The sequence below is a fragment of the Phaenicophaeus curvirostris genome, unplaced genomic scaffold, assembly GCF_032191515.1.
Source record: "Phaenicophaeus curvirostris isolate KB17595 unplaced genomic scaffold, BPBGC_Pcur_1.0 scaffold_93, whole genome shotgun sequence".
NCBI lineage: Eukaryota > Metazoa > Chordata > Aves > Cuculiformes > Cuculidae > Phaenicophaeus > Phaenicophaeus curvirostris.
In genome coordinates this window covers 65199-89205 of record NW_027206715.1, presented here as the reverse complement: position 1 = coordinate 89205, position 24007 = coordinate 65199, and the positions used below count along the sequence as shown (strand labels likewise).

Below are 24007 nucleotides of genomic sequence, written 5' to 3'. Positions count from 1 at the left end.
CATGGGGACACAGAGTCATCCATGGACACATGGACATGGGGACATGGACAGTCACACACGGACACACAGATCATATAGGCCCTATAGCAGCCCCTGAACCCCTATAGCAGCTCCTATGGGCCCTATAGCAGCCCCTGAACCCCTATAGCAGCTCCTATGGGCCCTACAGCAGCTCCTGAACCCCCTATAGCAGCCCCTGAACCCCCTATAGCAGCTCCTATGGGCCCTACAGCAGCTCCTGAACCACCTATGGCAGCTCCTATGAGCCCAATAGCAGCTCCTATGAGCCCTATAGAAGCCCCTGAACCCCTGTAGCAGCTCCTATGGGCCCTATAGCAGCTCCTGAACCCCCTATAGCAGCCCCTGAACCCCCTATAGCAGCCCCTATGGGCCCTACAGCAGCTCCTGAACCACCTATGGCAGCTCCTATGGGCCCTACAGCAGCTCCTGAACCCCTATAGCAGCTCCTATGGGCCCTATAGCAGCCCCTGAACCCCCTATAGCAGCCCCTATGGGCCCTACAGCAGCTCCTGAACCACCTATGGCAGCTCCTATGGGCCCTACAGCAGCTCCTGAACCCCTATAGCAGCTCCTATGGGCCCTATAGCAGCCCCTGAACCCCTGTAGCAGCTCCTATGGGCCCTATAGCAGCTCCTGAACCACCTATAGCAGCTCCTCTGGGCCCTGTAGCAGCTCCTACGGGCCCTATAGCAGCTCCTGAACCACCTATAGCAGCTCCTATGGGCCCTACAGCAGCGCCTGAACCCCTATAGCAGTCCCTGAACCACCTATAGCAGCTCCTATGGGCCCTACAGCAGCGCCTGAACCCCTATAGCAGTCCCTGAACCACCTATAGCAGCTCCTATGGGCCCTATAGCAGCCCCTGAACCCCTATTGCAGCTCCTATGGGCCCTATAGCAGCCCCTGAACCCCCTATGGCAGCTCCTATGGGCCCTACAGCAGCTCCTGAACCCCTATAGCAGTCCCTGAACCTCCTATAGCAGCTCCTATGGGCCCTATAGCAGCCCCTGAACCACCTATAGCAGCCCCTGAACCCTGTATGGCAGCTCCTATGGGCCCTATAGCAGCCCCTGAATCCCCTATAGCAGATCCCTTTAGAGCCCCCCAGCCCCTATAGCGCCCCCTGCACCTCCTATAGCAGCCCCTATAGCATCCCCTGCAGCCCCTATAGTTGCCCCCCCGCACCTCCTATAGCAGCCCCTATAGCATCCCCTGCAGCCCCTATAGTTGCCCCCCCGCACCTCCTATAGCAGCCCCTATAGCATCCCCTGCAGCCCCTATAGTTGCCCCCCCAAAGCCCCCCCAGCAACCCCCCATAGCAGCCCCCCCAGTCCTTCCTATAGCCCTCCCAGCCCCTATAGCAGCCCCTGCAGCCCCCCCATAGCAGCCCCACAACCCCCCCAGCAGCCCCTATAGCAGCCCCTACAGCCCCTAGAAGAGCCCCTATAGCAGCGCCCCCTGTGTCCCCCTCTAGAGGCTCCTGCACCCCCTATAGAAGCCCCTATAGCCCCTCCCAGCCACCCCCTATAGCACCCCCTATAGCAGCCCCTATAGGCCCCATAGCAGCTCCCCTTAGAGCCCCCCCAGCCCCTATAGCGCCCCCTGCACCTCCTATAGCAGCCCCTATAGCATCCCCTGCAGTCCCTATAGCAGCCCCCCCCAGGGCCCCCCCATCTCCCATAAGAGCCCCACCCTATAGACCCTCCAGCCCCAATATAGCAGCCCCCCATAGCAGCCCCCCCAGCCTCTATAAGGGCCCCCCGCCCCCAGTAACCCCTCCATAGCACCCCCCGAGGGGCCCCCCCAGCCCCTATAGCATCCCCTATAGCAGCCCCCTCATAGCTCCCCCAGAACCCCCTAGAGCCCCCTTTATTTCCCCTCCCAGCCCCTATAGCAGCCCCTATAGCAGCCCCTATAGCAGCCCCCCCATAGCTCCCCCAGAACCCCCTAGAGCCCCCTTTATAGCCCCTCCCAGCCCCTATAGCAGCCCCTATAGCAGCCCCTATAGCAGCCCCCCCATAGCTCCCCCAGAACCCCCTAGAGCCCCCTTTATAGCCCCTCCCAGCCCCTATAGCAGCCCCTATAGCAGCCCCTATAGCAGCCCCCCCATAGCTCCCCCAGAACCCCCTAGAGCCCCCTTTATAGCCCCTCCCAGCACCTATAGCAGCCCCTATAGCAGCCCCCCCATAGCTCCCCCAGAACCCCCTAGAGCCCCCTTTATAGCCCCTCCCAGCACCTATAGCAGCCCCTATAGCAGCCCCCCCAGTCCCCCCTAGAGCCCCCTTTATAGCCCCTCCCAGCACCTATAGCAGCCCCTATAGCAGCCCCCCTAGAGCCCCCTTTATAGCCCCCCCAGCACCTATAGCAACCCCTATAGCAGCCCCTATAGCAGCCCCTCCCCCCCCCGGTGCCCCCTATAGCCCCTATAGCAGCCCCTATAGCAGCCCCTCCCCCCATCGGTCACCTTGAGGGACCCCAGGCTGGTACTGGGAGGAACTGGGATGGATTGGGGGGGTCACACTGGGATGGATTGGGGGGGTCATACTGGGATGGATTGGGGGGGGTCACACTGGGATGGATGGGGGGGTCACACTGGGATGGATGAGGGGGGTCATACTGGGATGGATTGGGGGGGGTCACACTGGGATGGATTGGGGGGGTCACACTGGGATGGATTGGGGGGGTCATACTGGGATGGATTGGGGGGGGTCACACTGGGATGGATTGGGGGGGTCACACTGGGATGGATGGGGGGGTCACACTGGGATGGATGGGGGGGGTCATACTGGGATGGATGGGGGGGGTCACACTGGGATGGATGGGGGGGTCACACTGGGATGGATGGGGGGGTCATACTGGGATGGATGGGGGGGTCATACTGGGATGGACTGGGGGGGTCACACTGGGATGGACTGGGGGGGTCACACTGGGATGGACTGGGGGGGGTCACACTGGGATGGATGGGGGGGGTCACACTGGGATGGATGGGGGGGGTCACACTGGGATGGATGGGGGGGTCACACTGGGATGGATGGGGGGGGTCACACTGGGATGGATTGGGGGGGGTCACACTGCGATGGATTGGGGGGGTCACACTGGGATGGATGGGGGGGTCACACTGGGATGGATTGGGGGGGTCACACTGGGATGGATTGGGGGGGGTCACACTGCGATGGATTGGGGGGGTCATACTGGGATGGATTGGGGGGGGTCATACTGGGATGGACTGGGGGGGGTCACACTGGGATGGATGGGGGGGTCATACTGGGATGGACTGGGGGGGTCACACTGGGATGGACTGGGGGGGGTCATACTGGGATGGATGGGGGGGGTCACACTGGGATGGATGGGGGGGGTCATACTGGGATGGATGGGGGGGTCACACTGGGATGGATGGGGGGGGTCACACTGGGATGGATGGGGGGGGTCATACTGGGATGGATGGGGGGGGTCATACTGGGATGGACTGGATCATACTGGGATGCTGGGTGGGGTCATACTGGGATGCTGGGGGGGGGGGCTCCATCCCTCCTGGTACCCGGGATGAAGGGGGGGGGCAGGCGATGATGCTCAGGGATGGATGGGGGGGGGGTTACTGGGATGGGGGGGTCATACTGGGATGCTGGGTGGGGTCATACTGGGAAGGGGGGGGTTATACTGGGAGGGGGGGGGGCACTCACCGCAGCCGCTCGCTCCGTTCTTTGCGCTCCCAGCGTTAGCCCCGCCCCCCCCTTTTTTTTTAGCCCCCCCCCCCTTTCGACGTCGCCGCAGTGGGAACCGCCCCCCAAAAAAATGGGGATAAAATCAGCCCCCCCCCAAAAAAATGGGGATAAAATCAACCCCCCCCCAAAAAAATGGGGATAAAATCAGCCCCCCTCAAAAAAATGGGGATAAAATCAGCCCCCCCTCAAAAAAATGGGGATAGAATCAACCCCCCCTCAAAAAAATGGGGATAAAATCAGCCCCCCATAAAAAAATGGGGATAAAATCAACCCCCCCCCTCTAATTAAGCATCCCCCCATTAATTAGGCTGGGGGGGTCAAGGTATCCCCCTCCCAATTAAGCTTGAGGAGGGGGTCAAGGCATCCCCTCCCCTTTAATTAAGCTGGAGGGGGGGACCAAGGCATCCCCCCCCCCCAATTAAGCATCCCCCCATTAATTAGGCTGGGGGGGGGGTCAAGGCATCCCCCCCCTTTAATTAAGCTGGAGGGGGGGGGCCAAGGCATCCCTCCCTCCCTAATTAAGCATCCCCCCATTAATTAGGCTGGGGGAGGGGGTCAAGGCATCCCCCCCCCTTTAATTAAGGTGGAGGTGGAGGGGTCAAGGCATCCCCCCCTCCCTAATTAAGCATCCCCCCATTAATTAAGCTGGGGGGGGGGTCAAGGCATCCCCCTCCCCCTTAATTAAGCTGGAGGGGGGGGTGTCAAGTCCTCCCCTCCCTAATTAACCTGGGGGGTGATCAACCCCCCACTAATTAATGGGGGGGGTGGAGGCATTTGCCCCTCCCATTCGGGGGGGGCGGGGCTGGGGGGGGGCGTTCCTGGTCCCAGTAAGTCCCAGCAAGGTCCCAGTAAGGGTTACTGGGGCGCCCCCCCCCCCCCCTTAAAAAAAATGGGGACCCCCCCCGGGAAGAACCTCGTGATTTTTGGGGCGACTGGTCGAACTGGGGCCCCCACCTTGAAACTGGCGCTGGAGGAAGGTGAGGGGGGGGGACCCCAAAACTGGGGGGGGGACCCCAAAATTGAAGGGGGGGGCCACAGGGAACCCCCCCGGCACCCCAAAAATGGGGGGGAGGGGGAAGGGACCCCAAAAATTGAGGGGGGAGGGGGGTAAAAGGGACCCCAAAACTATAGGGGGGACCCTAAAATTGAGGGGGGGCACAGGGAACCCCCCCCGGGACCCCAAAAATTGGGGGGGATGGGGGTAAAAGGGACCCCAAAACTATGGGGGGGACCCTAAAATTGAGGGGGGGGCACAGGGAACCCCCCCGGGACCCCAAAAATGGGGGGGAGGGGGGTAAAAGGGACCCCAAAACTATAGGGGGGACCCTAAAATTGAAGGGGGGGCACTGGGCCCCCAAAAATGGGGGGGAGGGGAAGGGACCCCAAAAATTGAGGGAGGAGGGGGGTAAAGGGGACCCCAAAACTATAGGGGGGGCCCCAAAACAGGGGGGAGCCCAAAATTGAGTGGGGGGGGCACAGGGAACCCCTCCCGGACCCCAAAAATTGAGGAGGGACACATAGGGGGACCCCAAACCTGGGGGGTGGTGGGGACAGAGACCCCCCCAGGACCCCAAAAATTGGGGGGGGACCCCCTAAAACCTGAGGGGGGACACACATAGGGACCCCAAAATTAGGGGGGGACCCCAAATCTAGGAATATGGGGGGGTTATGGGGGGGTCAGGGGGGTTTGGGGGGCCCTGGGGGCCCCATAGATCCTGGGGGGGGGGTTATGGGGGGGTCCAGGGGGGTTATGGGGGGGTCAGGGGGAGTTTGGGGGGCCCTGGGGGGGGTTTTATGGGGGGGTCCAGGGGGGGTTATGGGGGGGTCAGGGGGGGTTTGGGGGGCCCTGGGGGCCCCATAGATCCTGGGGGGGGTGGGGGGGGGGTGGGGCCCGAGCCTGTGGGGGGCTGATTGGGCTTATCTAGGGCGGGGGCAGCCGGGGGGGGGGGGGGGGATGGGGGGGGCTGATAAGGGGCCTGTGGGCCATATAGAGACCCTATAGGCTGTATAGAGCTCCTCTAGGCTGCATGGAGCCCCTATAGGGCCATATTGACCCCCTATAGGGCCATATTGACCCCCTATAAGGCCCTATAGAGCCCCTCTAGGCCCTATAGAACCCCTATAGGCCATATCAACCCTCTATAGGGCCATATTGAGCCCCTATAGGGCCATATCAACTCCCTATGGGCCATATCAACTCCCTATGGGCCATATCGAGCCCCTATAGGCCATATCGACCCCCTATAGGCTGTATTGAGTCCCTATAGGGCCCTATCGAGCCCCTCTGGGCCATATCGAGCCCCTATAGGGCTATATCAAGCCCCTATAGGCCATAGCAAGCCCCTATAGGGCTATATCGAGCTGCTATGGGGCATATCAAGCCCCTATAGGGCCATATCGAGCCCCTCTGGGCCATATCGAACCCCTGTAGGGCTGTATCGAGCCCCTATAGGGCCATATTGACCCCCTATAGGCCATATTGACCCCCTATAGGCCATATTGACCCCCTATAAGGCCATATCAAGCTCCTATAGGGCCATATCGAGCCCCTCTGGGCCATATCAAGCCCCTATAGGCTATATTGAGCCCCTATAGGGCCCTATGGAGCCCCTCTAGGCCGTATGGAGCCCCTCTAGGGCCATATCAAGCCACTATGGGGCATATTGAGCCCCTCTGGGCTGTATCGAGGTGCTATGGGCCATATCGAGCCTCTATAGGGCCATATAGAGCCCCTATGGGCCATATTGAGCCGCTATGGGGCAGGCAGAGCCCCTATAGGCCGTATAGAGCCCCTCTGGGCCGTATCGAGCCCCTATAGGCCATATTGACTCCCTATAGGCCATATCAAGGCCCTCTAAGCCATATTGAGCCTCTCTAGGCCGTATAGAGCCCCTATGGGCCATAGTGAGCCCCTATAAGGCCGTATAGAGCCCCTATAAGGCCGTATAGAGCCCCTATAAGGCCATATCGCCCCCCTCTAGGCCGTATAGAGCCCCTCTAGGCTGTATCGAGCCCCTCTGGGCCATATCGAGGTGCTATGGGCCGTATAGAGCCCCTATAGGGCTATATCGAGCCCCTCTGGGCTGTATAGAGCCCCTATAGGGCTATATCAAGCCCCTCTGGGCCGTATCAAGCCCCTCTGGGCCATATCGAGGTGCTATGGGCTGTATCGAGCCCCTCTAGGGCCGTATAGTGCCCCTCTGGGCCGTATAGTGCCCCTATAGGGCCGTATTGAGCCCCTCTGGGCCATATCGAACCCCTCTGGGCCGTATAGAGCCCCTCTAGGGCTATATCGAGCCCCTCTGGGCTGTATAGAGCCCCTCTAGGCCATATAGTGCCCCTCTGGGCCGTATAGAGCCCCTCTGGGCCGTATAGAGCCCCTATAGGGCTATATCGAGCCCCTATAGGGCTATATAGAGCCCCTCTGGGCCCTATAGAGCCCCTATAGGGCTATATCGAGCCCCTCTGGGCTGTATCGAGCCCCTCTGGGCCATATCGAGGTGCTATGGGCCGTATCGAACCCCTCTGGGCCGTATAGAGCCCCTCTAGGGCTATATCGAGCCCCTATAGGGCTATATAGAGCCCCTGTGGGCCCTATAGATCCCCTATAGGGCGGCGGGGGGTCCCGGCAGGGTGGGCGGTGACCGTGCTGGTGCGGGACGCGTCGCGGCTGCCCCCCGGGCGCCCCCCGGGCCGCGTGTTTGTGGGGGACGCGCGGGACCCCCAGATCGTGGGGCGGGCGCTGAGGGGCCAGGACGCCGTCATCATCGTCCTGGGCACCCGCGACGACCTGGGTAACCCCCCCGCTGCCCCCCAAAACCCCCCGAACCCCAAAATCTGAACCCCAACCCCCCCGAACCCCAAAACCTCAACCCCAAACCCCCTGAACCCCAAAAACCTGAACCCCAAAACCTCAACCCCAAAACCTGAACCCCAAAGCCCCCTGAACCCCAAAAACCTCAACCCCAAACCCCCCTGAAACCCAAAACCTGAAGCCCAAAGCCCCCTGAACCCCAAAACTTGAACCCCAAAGCCCTCTGAACCCCAAAAACCTCAACCCCAAAGCCCCCTGAACCCCAAAAACCTCAACCCCAAAGCCCCCTGAACCCCAAAACCCGAACGCCAAAACCCCCCGAACCCCAAAAACCTCAACCCCAAAGCCCCCTGAACCCCAAAAACCTCAACCCCAAAGCCCCCTGAACCCCAAAACCTCAACCCCAAAGCCCCCCTGAACCCCAAAACCTCAACCCCAAACCCCCCTGAACCCCAAAACCTGAACCCCAAAGCCCCCTGAACCCCAAAACCTCAACCCCAAAGCCCCCTCAACCCCAAAAACCTGAACCCTAAATCCCTCAGACACCCCTGAACCCCAAAACCTGAACTCCAAAGCCCCTCAGGCCCCCCTGAAACCCAAAAACCTGAACCCCAAATCCTCTCGGACTCCTCTGAACCCAAAAAACCTGCCCCCCAAAACCCCTCAGACCCCTCTGAACCCCAAACCCAGCACCCCTAAACCCCTCAGCACCCCAAACCCTGCACCCCAAAACCCCTCAGCACCCCAAACCCTGCACCCCAAAGCCCCTCAGACCCCCCTGAACCCCAAAACCTGAACCCCAAAGCCCCTCAGGCCCCCCTGAACCCCAAAAGCTGCCCCCCAAAACCCCTCAGACCCCCCAGCACCCCAAAACCTGAGCCCAAAACCCCTCGGACCCCCCTGAACCCCAAAACCTGATCCCCAAAGCCCTCAGACCCCCCGAACCCCAAAAACCTGCACCCCAAAACCCCTCAGACCCCCCTGAACCCCAAAAACCTGAACCCCAAAGCCCTCAGAGCCCCCTGAACCCCAAAGCCCTTCAGACCCCTCAGCACCCCAAAACCCCACAGACCCCCAAATGCTGCACCCCAAACCCCCTCAGCACCCCAAACCCTGCACCCCAAAACCCCTCAGACCCCCTCAGCACCCCAAACCCTGAACCCCAAAACCCCTCAGTAGCCCAAACCCTGCACCCCAAACCCCCTCAGACCCCCCAGCACCCCAAACCCTGCACCCCAAAACCCCCTCAGCACCCCAAAACCCTTCACCCCAACCCCCCAGCACCCCAACCCCTGCACCCCAAAACCCCTCAGACCCCCCCAGCACCCCAAACCCTGCACCTCAAAACCCCCTCAGCACCCCAAAACCCTTCACCCCAACCCCCCAGCACCCCAACCCCTGCAACCCAAACCCCCTCAGACCCCCCAGCACCCCAAACCCTGCACCCCAAAACCCCCTCAGCACCCCAAAACCCTTCACCCCAACCCCCCAGCACCCCAACCCCTGCACCCCAAAACCCCTCAGACCCCCCCAGCACCCCAAACCCTGCACCTCAAAACCCCCTCAGCACCCCAGAACCCTTCACCCCAACCCCCCAGCACCCCAAACCCAGCACCCCAAAACCCCCTCAGCACCCCAAACCCTGCACCCCAAAACCCCCTCAGCACCTCAAAACCCCCCAGCACCCCAAACCCTGCACCCCAAAACCCCCCAGCACCCCAAAACCCTTCACCCCAACCCCCCAGCACCCCAAACCCTGCACCCCAAAACCCCTCAGACCCCCCAGCACCCCAAACCCTGCACCTCAAAACCCCCTCAGCACCCCAAACCCTGCACCCCAAAACCCCTCAGACCCCCCAGCACCCCAAAACCCCTCAGCACCCCAAACCCTGCACCCCAAAACCCCCCAGCACCCCAAACCCTGCACCCCAAAACCCCTCAGACCCCCCAGCACCCCAAAACCCCCCAGCACCCCAAACCCTGCACCCCAAACCCCTTCACCCCACCCCCTCAACCCCCCGAAACCCCTTTTTTTCCCCGTTTCCCCCCCTCCAAACCTCCAAATCCCCCCCCGAAAACCTCGAAATCCCCCTCCAAAAATCTCGGGGTCCCCCCAAAAATCTCGGGGTGCCCCCAGGTCCCACCACGATGCTGTCGGAGAGCACCAAGACCATCGTCGAGGCCATGAAGCTCCACGGAGTCCGCAAAGTAGTCGTTTGCCTCTCCTGTAGGTGCCCCCCAACTTTTTGAAGCCCCCCCAAAAAAAAAAAAAAAAAAAAATTGGGGGACCCCCCCCCCCCTTTAAATTTTGGGGTTCGCAGCTTTCTTGCTGTGGGACCCGGAGAAGATTCCGGAGCGGCTGCTGCCGGTGACCCAGGAGCACGCGAGGATGGAGAAAATCCTGAGGGATTCGGGGCTCGACTGCGTCTACGTGCTGCCCCCCCACATCGAGGGTAAGGGCTGAACCCCAAAAATGGGCCCCCCCCCCCCAAAAAGGGCGCCTCGAAAAAAGGGGGTCCCCGAAAAGACGGCGTCCGAGGCCCTCGGGGAAGCCCCGAAAATAGCAAGCTAACCCCTCGCTGAGCCCCAAAACTCATCGTTGCACCCCAAAAAAATAGGAACCGACCCCCTCATTGAGCCCCAAAACTCATCGTTGCACCCCAAAAATTTAAGCAATTGAACCCCTCATTGAACCCCAAAAAATAGGACCCCAAACCCCTCATTGAACCCCAAAAATAGGAACCAACCCCCTCATTGAGTCCCAAAACTCCTCGTTGCACCCCAAAAATTTAAGGAATCGAACCCTTCATTGAACCCCCAAAAATAGGACCCCAAACCCCTCATTGAACCCCAAAAAATAGGACCCCAAACCCCTCATTGAACCCCAAAAATAGCAACCAACCCCCTCATTGAACCCCAAAACTCTCTCCCAGTGCCTCCCAGTGTCTCCGTTCCAGGCTCTCTGGGCCTCCCAGTCCCTCCCAGTGCCTCCAAGACCCTCCCAGTGCCTCCCAGTGCCTCTGTTCCAGGCTCCCAGTCCCTCCCAGTCCCTCCCAGTGCCCCCCAGTCCCTCCCAGTGCCCCCGTTTCAGGCTCTCTCGGCCTCCCAGTGCCTCCCAGTCCCTCCCAGTGCCTCCCAGTCCCTCCCAGTCCCTCCCAGTGCCTCTGTTCCAGGCTCTCTGGGCTCCCCAGTGCCTCCCAGTGCCTCCCAGTGCCCCTGTTTCAGGCTCTCTGGGCCCCCCAGTGCCTCCCAGTCCCCTCCCAGTGCCTCCCAGTCCCTCCCAGTGCCCCCGTTGCAGGCTCCCAGTGCCTCTGTTCCAGGCTCCCAGTCCCTCCCAGTCCCTCCCAGTGCCCCTGTTGCAGGCTCCCAGTCCCTCCCAGTCCTTCTGTTCCAGGCTCCCAGTGCCCCCCAGTGCCCCCCAGTCCCTTCCAGTCCCTCCCAGTCCCTCCCAGTGCCTCTGCTGCAGGCTCCCAGTCCCTCCCAGTGCCTCCCAGTGCCCCCGTTGCAGGCTCTCTGGGCCCCACAGTCCCTCCCAGTCCCTCCCAGTCCCTCTGTTCCAGGCTCCCAGTGCCCCCCAGTGCCCCCCAGTCCCTCCCAGTGCCTCTGTTGCAGGCTCTCTGGGCTCCCCAGTCCCTCCCAGTGCCCCCGTTGCAGGCTCTCTGGGCCCCCCAGTCCCTCCCAGTGCCCCCCAGTCCCTCCCAGTGCCCCCGTTGCAGGCTCCCAGTGCCTCCCAGTGCCTCCCAGTGCCCCCGTTGCAGGCTCTCTGGGCCTCCCAGTCCCTCCCAGTGCCCCCCAGTCCCTCCCAGTGCCCCCGTTGCAGGCTCTCTGGGCCCTCCAGTCCCTCCCAGTGCCTCCCAGTGCCCCCCAGTCCCTCCCAGTGCCCCCGTTGCAGGCTCTCTGGGCCCCCCAGTCCCTCCCAGTGCCCCCGTTGCAGGCTCTCTGGGCCCTCCAGTCCCCCCGCAGTGCCTCCCAGTGCCCCCCAGTCCCTCCCAGTGCCCCCGTTGCAGGCTCTCTGGGCCCCCCAGTCCCTCCCAGTGCCCCCCAGTCCCTCCCAGTGCCCCCGTTGCAGGCTCTCTGGGCCCCCCAGTCCCTCCCAGTGCCCCCGTTGCAGGCTCTCTGGGCCCCCCAGTCCCTCCCAGTGCCCCCGTTGCAGGCTCTCTGGGCCCCCCAGTCCCTCCCAGTGCCCCCGTTGCAGGCTCTCTGGGCCCCCCAGTCCCTCCCAGTGCCCCCCAGTCCCTCCCAGTGCCCCCGTTGCAGGCTCCCAGTGCCTCCCAGTGCCTCCCAGTGCCCCCGTTGCAGGCTCTCTGGGCCTCCCAGTGCCTCCCAGTGCCCCCCAGTCCCTCCCAGTCCCTCCCAGTGCCCCTGTTTCAGGCTCTCTGGGCCCCCCAGTGCCTCCCAGTGCCCCTGTTGCAGGCTCCCAGTCCCTCCCAGTCCCTCTGTTCCAGGCTCCCAGTGCCCCCCAGTGCCCCCCAGTCCCTCCCAGTGCCTCTGTTGCAGGCTCTCTGGGCCCCCCAGTCCCTCCCAGTGCCCCCGTTGCAGGCTCTCTGGGCTCCCCAGTCCCTCCCAGTGCCCCCGTTGCAGGCTCTCTGGGCCCCCCAGTCCCTCCCAGTGCCCCCCAGTCCCTCCCAGTGCCCCCGTTGCAGGCTCTCTGGGCCCTCCAGTCCCTCCCAGTGCCTCCCAGTGCCCCCCAGTCCCTCCCAGTGCCCCCGTTGCAGGCTCTCTGGGCCCCCCAGTCCCTCCCAGTGCAGGCTCTCTGGGCCCCCCAGTCCCTCCCAGTGCCCCCGTTGCAGGCTCTCTGGGCCCTCCAGTCCCCCCGCAGTCCCTCCCAGTGCCCCCCAGTCCCTCCCAGTGCCCCCGTTGCAGGCTCTCTGGGCCCTCCAGTCCCTCCCAGTGCCCCCCAGTCCCTCCCAGTGCCCCCGTTGCAGGCTCTCTGGGCCCTCCAGTCCCTCCCAGTGCCTCCCAGTGCCCCCCAGTCCCTCCCAGTGCCCCCGTTGCAGGCTCTCTGGGCCCCCCAGTCCCTCCCAGTGCCCCCGTTGCAGGCTCTCTGGGCCCCCCAGTCCCTCCCAGTGCCCCCCAGTCCCTCCCAGTGCCCCCCAGTCCCTCCCAGTCCCTCCCAGTCCCTCCCAGTGCCCCCGTTGCAGGCTCTCTGGGCCCCCCAGTCCCTCCCAGTGCCCCCGTTGCAGGCTCTCTGGGCCCCCCAGTCCCTCCCAGTGCCCCCGTTGCAGGCTCTCTGGGCCCCCCAGTCCCTCCCAGTGCCCCCCAGTCCCTCCCAGTGCCCCCGTTGCAGGCTCCCAGTGCCTCCCAGTGCCTCCCAGTGCCCCCGTTGCAGGCTCTCTGGGCCTCCCAGTGCCTCCCAGTGCCCCCCAGTCCCTCCCAGTCCCTCCCAGTGCCCCTGTTTCAGGCTCTCTGGGCCCCCCAGTGCCTCCCAGTGCCCCTGTTGCAGGCTCCCAGTCCCTCCCAGTCCCTCTGTTCCAGGCTCCCAGTGCCCCCCAGTGCCCCCCAGTCCCTCCCAGTGCCTCTGTTGCAGGCTCTCTGGGCCCCCCAGTCCCTCCCAGTGCCCCCGTTGCAGGCTCTCTGGGCTCCCCAGTCCCTCCCAGTGCCCCCGTTGCAGGCTCTCTGGGCCCCCCAGTCCCTCCCAGTGCCCCCCAGTCCCTCCCAGTGCCCCCGTTGCAGGCTCTCTGGGCCCTCCAGTCCCTCCCAGTGCCTCCCAGTGCCCCCCAGTCCCTCCCAGTGCCCCCGTTGCAGGCTCTCTGGGCCCCCCAGTCCCTCCCAGTGCAGGCTCTCTGGGCCCCCCAGTCCCTCCCAGTGCCCCCGTTGCAGGCTCTCTGGGCCCTCCAGTCCCCCCGCAGTGCCTCCCAGTGCCCCCCAGTCCCTCCCAGTGCCCCCGTTGCAGGCTCTCTGGGCCCCCCAGTCCCTCCCAGTGCCCCCCAGTCCCTCCCAGTGCCCCCGTTGCAGGCTCTCTGGGCCCTCCAGTCCCTCCCAGTGCCCCCCAGTCCCTCCCAGTGCCCCCGTTGCAGGCTCTCTGGGCCCTCCAGTCCCTCCCAGTGCCTCCCAGTGCCCCCCAGTCCCTCCCAGTGCCCCCGTTGCAGGCTCTCTGGGCCCCCCAGTCCCTCCCAGTGCCCCCGTTGCAGGCTCTCTGGGCCCCCCAGTCCCTCCCAGTGCCCCCCAGTCCCTCCCAGTGCCCCCCAGTCCCTCCCAGTCCCTCCCAGTCCCTCCCAGTGCCCCCGTTGCAGGCTCTCTGGGCCCCCCAGTCCCTCCCAGTCCCCCCCCAGTCCCTCCCAGTGTCCCCGTTTCAGGCTCTCTGGGCGGGGGCCGCGTGGTGGTGACCGAGGGGGCTCTGGGCCCGACTCGCCGCGTCGGGGCCGAGGATCTGGCCCGGTTCCTGCTCTCGTGCGCCCGATCCCAGCGTCACATCGGGCAGCGCCTGCACCTCTGCGGGTACTACCCCGACCCCGAGGGATCCCCGCGATCCCCCCCCTGAGCCCAGGGGATCCCCGCGATCCGACCCCCCGACCCCGAGGGATCCCCGCGATCCACCCCCTGAGCCCAGGGGGTCCCCGCGATCCGACCCCCCGACCCCGAGGGATCCCCGCGATCCACCCCCCGACCCCGGGGTCCCCCTCGATCCATCCCCAGGGATCCCTCCCAATCCCCAGGGATCCCCTTGATCCATCCCAGGGATCCCCCTCGATCCATCCCCAGGGATCCCCTCGATTCATCCCTAGAGATCCCCCCATATCCCAGGGATCCCCTCGATCCATCCCTAGAGACCCCCCCAATCCCTAAGGATCCCCCTGATTCAGCCCCAGGGATCCTCCTCAATCCATCCCTAGATATCCCCCCCAATCCCTAAGGATCCCCCCCAATTCAACCTCAGGGATCCCCCGATCCATCCCTAGAGAGCCCCCCCAATCCCTAAGGATCCCCCTCAATCCATCCACAGGGATCCCCTCGATCCACCCCTAGAGAGCCCCCCCAATCCCTATGATCCCCCCCAATTCAACCTCAGGGATCCCCCAATCCATCCCTAGAGAGCCCCCCCCCAATCCCTAAGGATCCCCCCGATTCAACCTCAGAGATCTCCTCGATCCGTCCCTAGAGATCCCCCCCATATCCATCGGGATCCCCCTCAATCCATCCCAGGGTTCCCCCTCGATCCACCCCCCCAACCCCTAGGGATCCCCTCAATCCATCCCTAGAGATCCCCCTCAATCCATCCCTAGAGATCCCCCCCAATCCCTAAGGATCCCCCTGATTCAACCCCAGGGATCCCCTCATATCCATAGGGATCCCCTCGATCCACCCCTAGAGATCCCCCCCAATCCCTAAGGATCCCCCTCAATCCATCCCTAGAGATCCCCCCCATATCCCAGGGATCCCCTCGATCCATCCCTAGAGATCTCCCCCAATCCCTAAGGATCCCCTTGATCCATCCCAGGGATCCCCCCAATCCCTCCCTCATAACCCCCCCTATTGATCCCTCAGGATCGGGGTCCCCCCCCCCTCCTTGATCCCTCAAGCCCCCCCGATGGATCAGGGATCCCTTGGGATCGGATCCCCCCTCCCCCCCCGGCAATTAAATCTGGCTTTTCCCTGAGCTGCATTAATTAGGGGGCTCCTATGGGGCTGGGGGGGCTCCTATGGGGCTGGAAAAGGGTCCTATGGGGCTCCTATGGGGCTGGGGGGGCTCCTATGGGGCTCCTATGGGGCTGGGGGGGGCTCCTATGGGGCTCCTATGGGGCTGGGGGGGGCTCCTATGGGGCTGGAGGGGCTCCTATGGGGCTGGAGGGGCTCCTATGGGGCTCCTATGGGGCTGGAGGGGCTCCTATGGGGCTGGGAAAGGGTCCTATGGGGCTCCTATGGGGTTCCAATGGGGCTGGGGGGGGGCTTCTATAGGGTTGTGGGGTTCCTATGGGGCTGGGAAGGGCCTGTAGGGCTGGGGGGGCTCCTATGGGGCTGGGGGGTTCCTATGGGGCTGGGGGGGGGGTCCTATGGGGCTGGGGGGGGGGTCCTATGGGGCTGGGGGGGTCCTGTGGGGGCTCCTATAGGGCTCAGGGGGCTCCTATGGGGCTGGGAAGAGGCCCTGTGGGGCTGGGGGGCTTCTATGGGCTGGGGGGGGTCCTATGGGGCTGGGGGGGGTCCTATGGGGCTGGGGGGGGGATCCTATGGGGCTGGGGGGGGGATCCTATGGGGCTGGGGGGGGGATCCTATGGGGCTGGGGGGGGCTTGTGGGGCTGGGGGGGGCTCCTATGGGGTTCCTATGGGGCTGGGGGGGGGCTCCTATGGGGCATGGGGGGGGTCCTGTGGGGCTCCTATGGGGCTGGGGGCTCCTATAGGGCTCCTATGGGGCTGAGGGGTCTCCTATGGGGCTGGGAGGGCTCCTATAGGACTCCTGTGAGGCTGGGGGGGCTCCTATGGGGCTGGGAGGGCTCCTATAGGACTCCTGTGAGGCTGGGGGGGCTCCTATGGGGCTAGGGGGTCTCCTATAGGGCTCCTATAAGGCTGGGGGGTCTCCTATGGGGCTGAGGGGACTCCTATAGGGCTGGGGTGGCTCCTATAGGACTCCTGTGGGGCTGAGGGGACTCCTATGGGGCTGGGGGGGCTCCTATAGGGCTCTTATAGGGCTCCTATGGGGCTGGGCCCCCGCGCGCTCCTCGCAGCCTCCGCGGGAACCGCCCCGCCCCTTCCCGCCTCCCCCCCTCCCCCCCCCCAGCGCGCGCCAGGCCACGCCCCCTCACGCAAAGCCACGCCCCCTTCCCCTCCGTATCTCCGCCTCCCATTGGCTGCTGCGGGGGGTTGGCCACGCCCCCTCCCCCCCTTTCAGGCGCCTCCATTGGCTCCGCGCCGGAGGGGGAGGCCCCGCCCCCTTTTTTTTTCCCGGCGCGCGCCGCGGCGCGCGCCGGGAAAAAAAGGGGGCGGGGCCTCCCCCCCTTCGCGCACGCGCACGGAGCGCCCGGACCGGATCGGCGGGTGCGGAACGGGATGGCGGGGGGGGGGGGGGTAAACGGGGGGTCCTGGAGGGGGAGGGAGGGAGGGAGGGAAGGGGGGGAGGTTGGCAGGATCCCACGGGGCTTGCAGGGCCGGGACCCCCCTCACCGGGTCCCTCGTTATCCCCATGACTGGATCCCTCGTTACCGGATCCCCCATTACCCCCATTACTGGATCCCTCGTTACCCCCATGACCGGCCCCCTTGTTACCAGATCCCTCATTATCCCCATTACCGGATCCCCCGTTACACCCATTACCCCCATGACTGGCTCCCTCGTTACCAGATCCCTCGTTACCCCCATTTCCAGATCCCTCGTTACCGGATCCCTCGTTACCCCCATTACTGGATCCCCCATTACCCCCATGACTGGATCCCTCGTTACCAGATCCCTCATTATCCCCATTACCAGATCCCCTGTTACACCCATTACCCCCATGACTGGCTCCCTCGTTACCAGATCCCTCGTTACCCCCATTTCCAGATCCCCCCATTACCCCCATGACTCGCTCCCTCGTTACCAGATCCCTCATTACCCCCATTACCGGATTCCCTGTTACACCCATTACCCCCATGATTGGCTCCCTCGTTACCAGACCCCTCATTACCCCCATTACTGGATCCCCCATTACCCCCATGATTGGCTCCCTCGTTACCAGATCCCTCATTACCCCGATTTCCAGATCCCCCATTACCAGCTCCCTCGTTACCAGATCCCTCGTTACCCCCATTACTGGATCCCCCATCATCCCCATGACTGGCTCCCTCGTTACCAGATCCCTCGTTACCCTCATTACTGAATCCGCTGTTACCCTCATCGTGGGATCCCTCGTTACCCCCATTACCGGATCTCCCATTACCCCCTTTTCTAGATCCCTCGTTACCCCCCTTACCAGGTCCCCCATTACCCCCATTACTGGCTGCCTTGTTACCCCCATTTGCAGATCCCTCGTTACCCCGTTACCGGCTCCCCCATTACTGGCTCCCTCGTTACCCCCATTACTGGATCTCCCATTAGTGGGTCCCTTGTTACCCCCATTTCCAGATCCCCCGTTACCTCCATTACCGGCTCCCTCGTTACCAGATCCCTCGTTACCCCCATTAGTGGATCCCTCGTTACCCCCATTACCGGGTCCCTCGTTACCAGATCACTCATTACTCCCATTACTGGACCCCTCGTAGCCCCCCAAGATCCCTCGTAGCCCCCCAAGATCCTCATAGCCCCCCCAAAAATCCCTCATAGCCCCCCTAAATCCTCATAGGCCCCCAAATCCCCTCATAGCCCCCCAAATCCCCTCATAGAACCCCCAAAAACCCCTCATAGAACCCCCAAAAACCCCTCATAGCCCCCCAAAATCCCTCATAGCCCCCCAGAAGTCCCTCATAGCCCCCCAAAAGTCCCTCATAGACCCCCCAAACCCCCTCGTAGCCCCCCAAACCCCCTCATAGAACCCCCAAAAACCCCCTCATAGCCCCCCAAACCCCCTCATAGCCCCCCAAACCCCCTCATAGCCCCCCAAACCCCCTCCTAGAACCCCCAAAAACCCCTTCATTGCCCCCCAAAATCCCTCATAGCCCCCCAGAAGTCCCTCATAGCCCCCCAAAAGTCCCTCATAGACCCCCCAAACCCCCTCGTAGCCCCCCAAACCCCCTCATAGAACCCCCAAAAACCCCTTCATTGCCCCCCCAAACCCCCTCATAGCCCCCCAAACCCCCTCATAGCCCCCCAAACCCCCTCATAGACCCCCCCAAAACCCCTCGTAGCCCCCCAAGATCCCTCGTAGCCCCCCAAACCCCCTCATAGCCCCCCCAAACCCCCTCATAGAACCCCCCAAAACCTCTTCATTGCCCCCCAAACCCCCTCGTAGCCCCCCCAAACCCCCTCGTAGCCCCCCCAAACCCCCTCATAGCCCCCCAAATCCCCTTATAGCCCCCCAAATCCCTTCATAGCCCCCCCAAATCCGCCTCGTAGCCCCCAAAAACCCCTTAATTGCCCCCCAAAATCCCTCATAGACCCCCAGAAGTCCCTCATAGCCCCCCGAAAACCCCTCGTAGCCCCCCAAGAATCCCTCATAGCCCCCCTAAATCCTCATAGACCCCCAAAAATCCCTCATAGCCCCCCAAATCCCCTCATAGAACCCCCAAAAACCCCTTCATTGCCCCCCAAAATCCCTCATAGACCCCCAGAATTCCCTCATAGCCCCCCCAAAATCCCTCATAGACCCCCCAAAAATCCCTCATAGCCCCCCAAATCCCCTCATAGAACCCCCAAAAACCTCTTCATTGCCCCCCAAAATCCCTCATAGACCCCCCAGAAGTCCCTCGTAGCCCCCCCAAACCCCCTCATAGACCCCCCAAACCCCCTCATAGACCCCCCAAACCCCCTCATAGCCCCCCAAATCCCCTCATAGAACCCCCAAAAACCCCTTCATTGCCCCCCAGAATTCCCTCATAGCCCCCAAAAATCCCTCATAGACCCCCCAAAACCCCTCGTAGACCCCCAGAAGTCCCTCATAGCCCCCCCAAAAATCCCTCATAGCCCCCCCAAAAATCCCTCATAGCCCCCCAAAAATCCCTCATAGCCCCCCAAAAATCCCTCATAGCCCCCCCCAAGATCCCTCATAGCCCCCCCAAGATCCCTCATAGCCCCCCAAAATCCCCCATAGACCCCCAGAAGTCCCTCATAGCCCCCCAAGATCCCTCATAGACCCCCCAAAACCCCTCGTAGCCCCCTAGGATCCCTCGTAGCCCCCACAAAATCCCTCGTAGCCCCCACAAAATCCCTCGTAGCCCCCCCAAGATCCCTCATAGCCCCCCCAAAATCCCCTCATAGCCCCCCAAATCCCCTCCTAGCCCCCCAAAAATCCCATTTCTTGCGGGTATTTCTTTCCTTCTTAATTACCCCCCCCCCCCTCGTTAAACCTGACCTATTTGCGAGGCCGCGCTAACGAGGCGCCGCTAATGAGGAGCGGCTGACGAGCTTTGCTGCTTAATTTTAGGGGGGGCTGAGGTGACCCCTGGTTTTTCCCCCCCCCGAGCTTGAATTTCACCCCTGAAAAACCTGATTTCCCCTCATTTTTAGCCACTAACGAGGCGGCCGGGGCTGCCGGCTGGTGGTTTGGGGTGAAAAAATGGGATTTTAGGTCTTTTCTTGGAGGGAGGGGGGTGGATTTGGCTCCTCTTCCCGCCGGCACGTCCGGACTTGCCGCTCGGTGTCGCCTGCGCTCGGATTTACCTCTCGGTGACGGGTTTGGGGCAATTTCTCAGCGTTTTGGGGCAATTTCTTGGTGTTTTGGGGCAATTTCTTGGCCTCTTGGGGCAATTTCTTAGTGTTTTGGTGTCTTGGGGCCGTTTCTTGGTGTTTTGGGGCAATTTCTTGGCCTCTTGGGGCAATTTCTTGGTGTTTTGGCGTCTTGGGGCAATTTCGTGGCATCTTGGGGCCGTTTCTTCGTGTTTTGGGGCAATTTCTTGGCCTCTTGGGGCAATTTCTTAGTGTTTTGGTGTCTTGGGACTGTTTCTTGGTGTCTTGGGGCCATTTCGTGGCATCTTGGGGGCGTTTCTTGGTGTTTTGGGGCAATTTCTTGGCCTCTTGGGGCAATTTCTTAGTGTTTTGGTGTCTTGGGACTGTTTCTTGGTGTTTTGGGGCAATTTCTTGGTGTTTTGGGGCAATTTCTTGGCCTCTTGGGGCAATTTCTTAGTGTTTTGGCGTCTTGGGGCCATTTCGTGGCATCTTGGGGCCGTTTCTTGGTGTTTTGGGGCAATTTCTTGGCATCTTGGGGCAATTTCTTGGTCTTTTGGCGTCTTGGGGCCATTTCGTGGCATCTTGGGGCCGTTTCTTGGTGTTTTGGGGCAATTTCTTGGCCTCTTGGGGCAATTTCTTGCTGTTTTGGTGTTTTGGGGCCGTTTCTTGGCGTCTTGGGGCAATTTCTTGGCGTCTTGGGGCAATTTCTTGGCCTCTTGGGGCAATTTCTTAGTGTTTTGGTGTCTTGGGACTGTTTCTTGGTGTTTTGGGTCAATTTCTTGGTGTTTTGGGGCCATTTCTTGGTGTTTTGTGGCTGTTTCTTGGTGTTTTGGCGTCTTGGGGTGATTTCGTGGCATCTTGGGGCCGTTTCTTGGTGTTTTGGGGCAATTTCTTGGCCTCTTGGGGCAATTTCTTAGTGTTTTAGTGTCTTGGGGCTGTTTCTTGGTGTCTTGGGGCCATTTCGTGGCATCTTGGGGGCGTTTCTTGGTGTTTTGGGGCAATTTCTTGGCCTCTTGGGGCAATTTCTTAGTGTTTTGGTGTCTTGGGACTGTTTCTTGGTGTTTTGGGGCAATTTCTTGGTGTTTTGGGGCAATTTCTTGGCCTCTTGGGGCAATTTCTTAGTGTTTTGGTGTCTTGGGACTGTTTCTTGGTGTTTTGGGGCAATTTCTTGGTGTTTTGGGGCAATTTCTTGGCCTCTTGGGGCAATTTCTTAGTGTTTTGGCGTCTTGGGGCCATTTCGTGGCATCTTGGGGCCGTTTCTTGGTGTTTTGGGGCAATTTCTTGGCATCTTGGGGCAATTTCTTGGTCTTTTGGCGTCTTGGGGCCATTTCGTGGCATCTTGGGGCCGTTTCTTGGTGTTTTGGGGCAATTTCTTGGCCTCTTGGGGCAATTTCTTGCTGTTTTGGTGTTTTGGGGCCGTTTCTTGGCGTCTTGGGGCAATTTCTTGGCGTCTTGGGGCAATTTCTTGGCCTCTTGGGGCAATTTCTTAGTGTTTTGGTGTCTTGGGACTGTTTCTTGGTGTTTTGGGGCCATTTCTTGGTGTTTTGGGGCCATTTCTTGGTGTTTTGTGGCTGTTTCTTGGTGTTTTGGCGTCTTGGGGCAATTTCGTGGCATCTTGGGGCCGTTTCTTGGTGTTTTGGGGCAATTTCTTGGCCTCTTGGGGCAATTTCTTGGTGTTTTGGTGTCTTGGGGCTGTTTCTTGGTGTCTTGGGGCCATTTCGTGGCATCTTGGGGGCGTTTCTTGGTGTTTTGGGGCAATTTCTTGGCCTCTTGGGGCAATTTCTTAGTGTTTTGGTGTCTTGGGACTGTTTCTTGGTGTTTTGGGGCAATTTCTTGGTGTTTTGGGGCAATTTCTTGGCCTCTTGGGGCAATTTCTTAGTGTTTTAGTGTCTTGGGGCTGTTTCTTGGTGTCTTGGGGCCATTTCGTGGCATCTTGGGGGCGTTTCTTGGTGTTTTGGGGCAATTTCTTGGCCTCTTGGGGCAATTTCTTAGTGTTTTGGTGTCTTGGGACTGTTTCTTGGTGTTTTGGGGCAATTTCTTGGTGTTTTGGGGCAATTTCTTGGCATCTTGGGGCAATTTCTTGGTCTTTTGGCGTCTTGGGGCCATTTCGTGGCATCTTGGGGCCGTTTCTTGGTGTTTTGGGGCAGTTTCTTGGCATCTTGGGGCAATTTCTTGGTATTTTGGCGTCTTGGGGCCATTTCGTGGCATCTTGGGGCCGTTTCTTGGTGTTTTGGGGCAATTTCTTGCATTATTTCATCTTGTTTCTTGGCGTCTTGGGGCCATTTCCTGGTTTCTTGGGGCAATTTCTTGAAGTTTTGGCATCTTGGAGCCATTTCTTGGCATCTTGGGGCAGTTTCTTGGTGTTTTGTCATTTCTTGCATTATTTCATCTTGTTTCGTGGCGTCTTGGGGCCGTTTCTTGGCGTCTTAGGGCACTAGATAGATGGTTTGGTGTTTTGTGAAGGTTTCTTGGCGTCTTGGGGCAGTTTCTTGGCATCTTGGGGCAATTTCTTGGTGTTTTGGCGTCTTGGGGCCGTTTCTTGGCGTCTTGGGGCCGTTTCTTGGCGTCTTGGGGCCGTTTCTTGGCGTCTTGGGGCCGTTTCTTGGCGTCTTGGGGCCGTTTCTTGGCATCTTGGGGCAATTTCTTGGTGTTTTGGCGTCTTGTGGCCGTTTCTTGGCGTCTTGGGGCCGTTTCTTGGCATCTTGGGACAATTTCTTGCAGTTTTGGCATCTTGGGGCCATTTCTTGGCGTCTTGGGGCAGTTTCTTGGTGTTTTGGGGCAGTTTCTTGGCATCTTGGGGCAATTTCTTGGTGTTTTGGTGTCTTGGGGCCATTTCGTGGCATCTTGGGGGCGTTTCTTGGTGTTTTGGGGCAATTTCTTGAAGTTTTGGCGTCTTGGGGCAGTTTCTTGGTGTCTCGGGGCAGTTTCTTGGCATTTTGGGGCAATTTCTTGGCGTCTTGGGGCAATTTCTTGCTGTTTTGGCGTCTTGGGGCCGTTTCTTGGTGTTTTCGGGCTGTTTCTTGGTGTTTTGGGGCAATTTCTTGGCCTCTTGGGGCCATTTCTTGGTGTTTTGGTGTCTTGGGGCTGTTTCTTGGTGTTTTGGGGCAATTTCTTGGTGTTTTGGGGCAATTTCTTGGCGTCTTGGGGCCGTTTCTTGGTGTTTTGGGGCAATTTCTTGCATTTTTTCATCTTGTTTCGTGGCGTCTTGGGGCCGTTTCTTGGCGTCTTAGGGCACTAGATAGATGGTTTGGTGTTTTGTGAAGGTTTCTTGGCATCTTGGGGCAGTTTCTTGGTGTTTTGGCGTCTTGGGGCTGTTTCTTGGCGTCTTGGGGCTGTTTCTTGGCGTCTTGGGGCTGTTTCTTGGCGTCTTGGGGCCATTTCTTGGCATCTTGGGACAATTTCTTGGTATTTTGGCATCTTGGGGCCATTTCTTGGCGTCTTGGGGCAGTTTCTTGGTATTTGGGGCTTTTTTCCTTGGTGTTTTGGCGTTTCTTCCATTATTTCATCTTGTTTCTTGGCGTCTTGGGCCGGTTTCTTGGCATTTTGGGCCGGTTTCTTGCTGTTTTGGCATTTTGGGGCAGTTTCTTGGCGTCTTGGGGCCGTTTTTTGGCGTTTTGTGGCGGTTTCTTGGCCTCTCGGCGCCGTTTTTTGGCGTCTCAGCCTCCGTTTCTTGATTTTGGGGCCGTTCCTCATCGTTTCGGTGGCCCTTCCTTGACCTCTCCGTGTCCTTTTCCCCTCTTCATCCCCATCCCAACCCCTTCCCCAGCTCCCCGACCGCCTCCTCACCCCTTTTCCTCCCTCTAATTAAGCTCCGACCTTGATTTGAGGAGCTCGAGTCCCACCAAACGGAGAAACCGTTGAGGTCCAACCCCTCTTTTAATCCAAATTCAACCATCTCGGCGCGACCCCGAGGTGAAATTTCAACCTTTTCTTTCTTCTCCAGGTCTCCTCTTCCAATTTGGATGCTCGAGACGCCCCAGGAGCCTCTTGAGAACCTCCAGGAAGGACCTTCACGCCCTTCTCCTTCCCTCCTAGTTGCTCCAAGAGGCGAATCCGGAGCCTCCGTCGCCTCCGGGTGAGGATTAAGCTTCCCCGACGTGTTTTTACAACGCGGCATCAACAAAAAAAACAAAAAAACCCCACGTTTCCAGCTGCCGAGGGGCCAAATCCGGGGGGATTGACGGGGCGGGGCCGCTCCTAACGAGCTCCTGCGCCTAACGAG

The 24007-nt window shown here is 60.8% G+C and overlaps 1 protein-coding gene across 2 annotated transcripts; it reads left to right on the top strand.

The window, feature by feature from the left end:
• The first annotated feature begins 4553 nt into the window (after positions 1-4553).
• On the top strand, positions 4554-23944 carry BLVRB (biliverdin reductase B). Of its 2 annotated transcripts, none has more exons than XM_069882224.1 (6): positions 4554-4720; positions 7376-7537; positions 9695-9784; positions 9879-10010; positions 13854-13995; positions 23729-23944. In XM_069882224.1, the coding sequence occupies exons 1-6, from the start codon at positions 4633-4635 to the stop codon at positions 23862-23864; spliced, it is 750 nt and encodes a 249-aa protein (XP_069738325.1). In that variant the 5' UTR covers positions 4554-4632; the 3' UTR covers positions 23865-23944. The 2 variants fall into 2 exon arrangements, with proteins under 2 accessions (XP_069738325.1, XP_069738326.1); XM_069882225.1 differs by lacking the exon at positions 23729-23944 and adding an exon at positions 14093-15145 and having other exon boundaries at positions 13854-14060.
• The last annotated feature ends 63 nt before the right edge of the window (positions 23945-24007 follow it).

What these genes read in the sequence shown, in the direction of transcription:
- BLVRB (XM_069882224.1), top strand. Translation starts at nt 4,633, where the DNA reads ATGGGGACCCCCCCCGGGAAGAACCTCGTGATTTTTGGGGCGACTGGT. An exon ending in GAAACTGGCGCTGGAGGAAG is followed by an intron (nt 4,721 to 7,375) that starts GTGAGGGGGGGG and finishes GGGTCCCGGCAG; the next exon opens with GGTGGGCGGTGACCGTGCTG. An exon ending in AGTAGTCGTTTGCCTCTCCT is followed by an intron (nt 9,785 to 9,878) that starts GTAGGTGCCCCC and finishes TGGGGTTCGCAG; the next exon opens with CTTTCTTGCTGTGGGACCCG.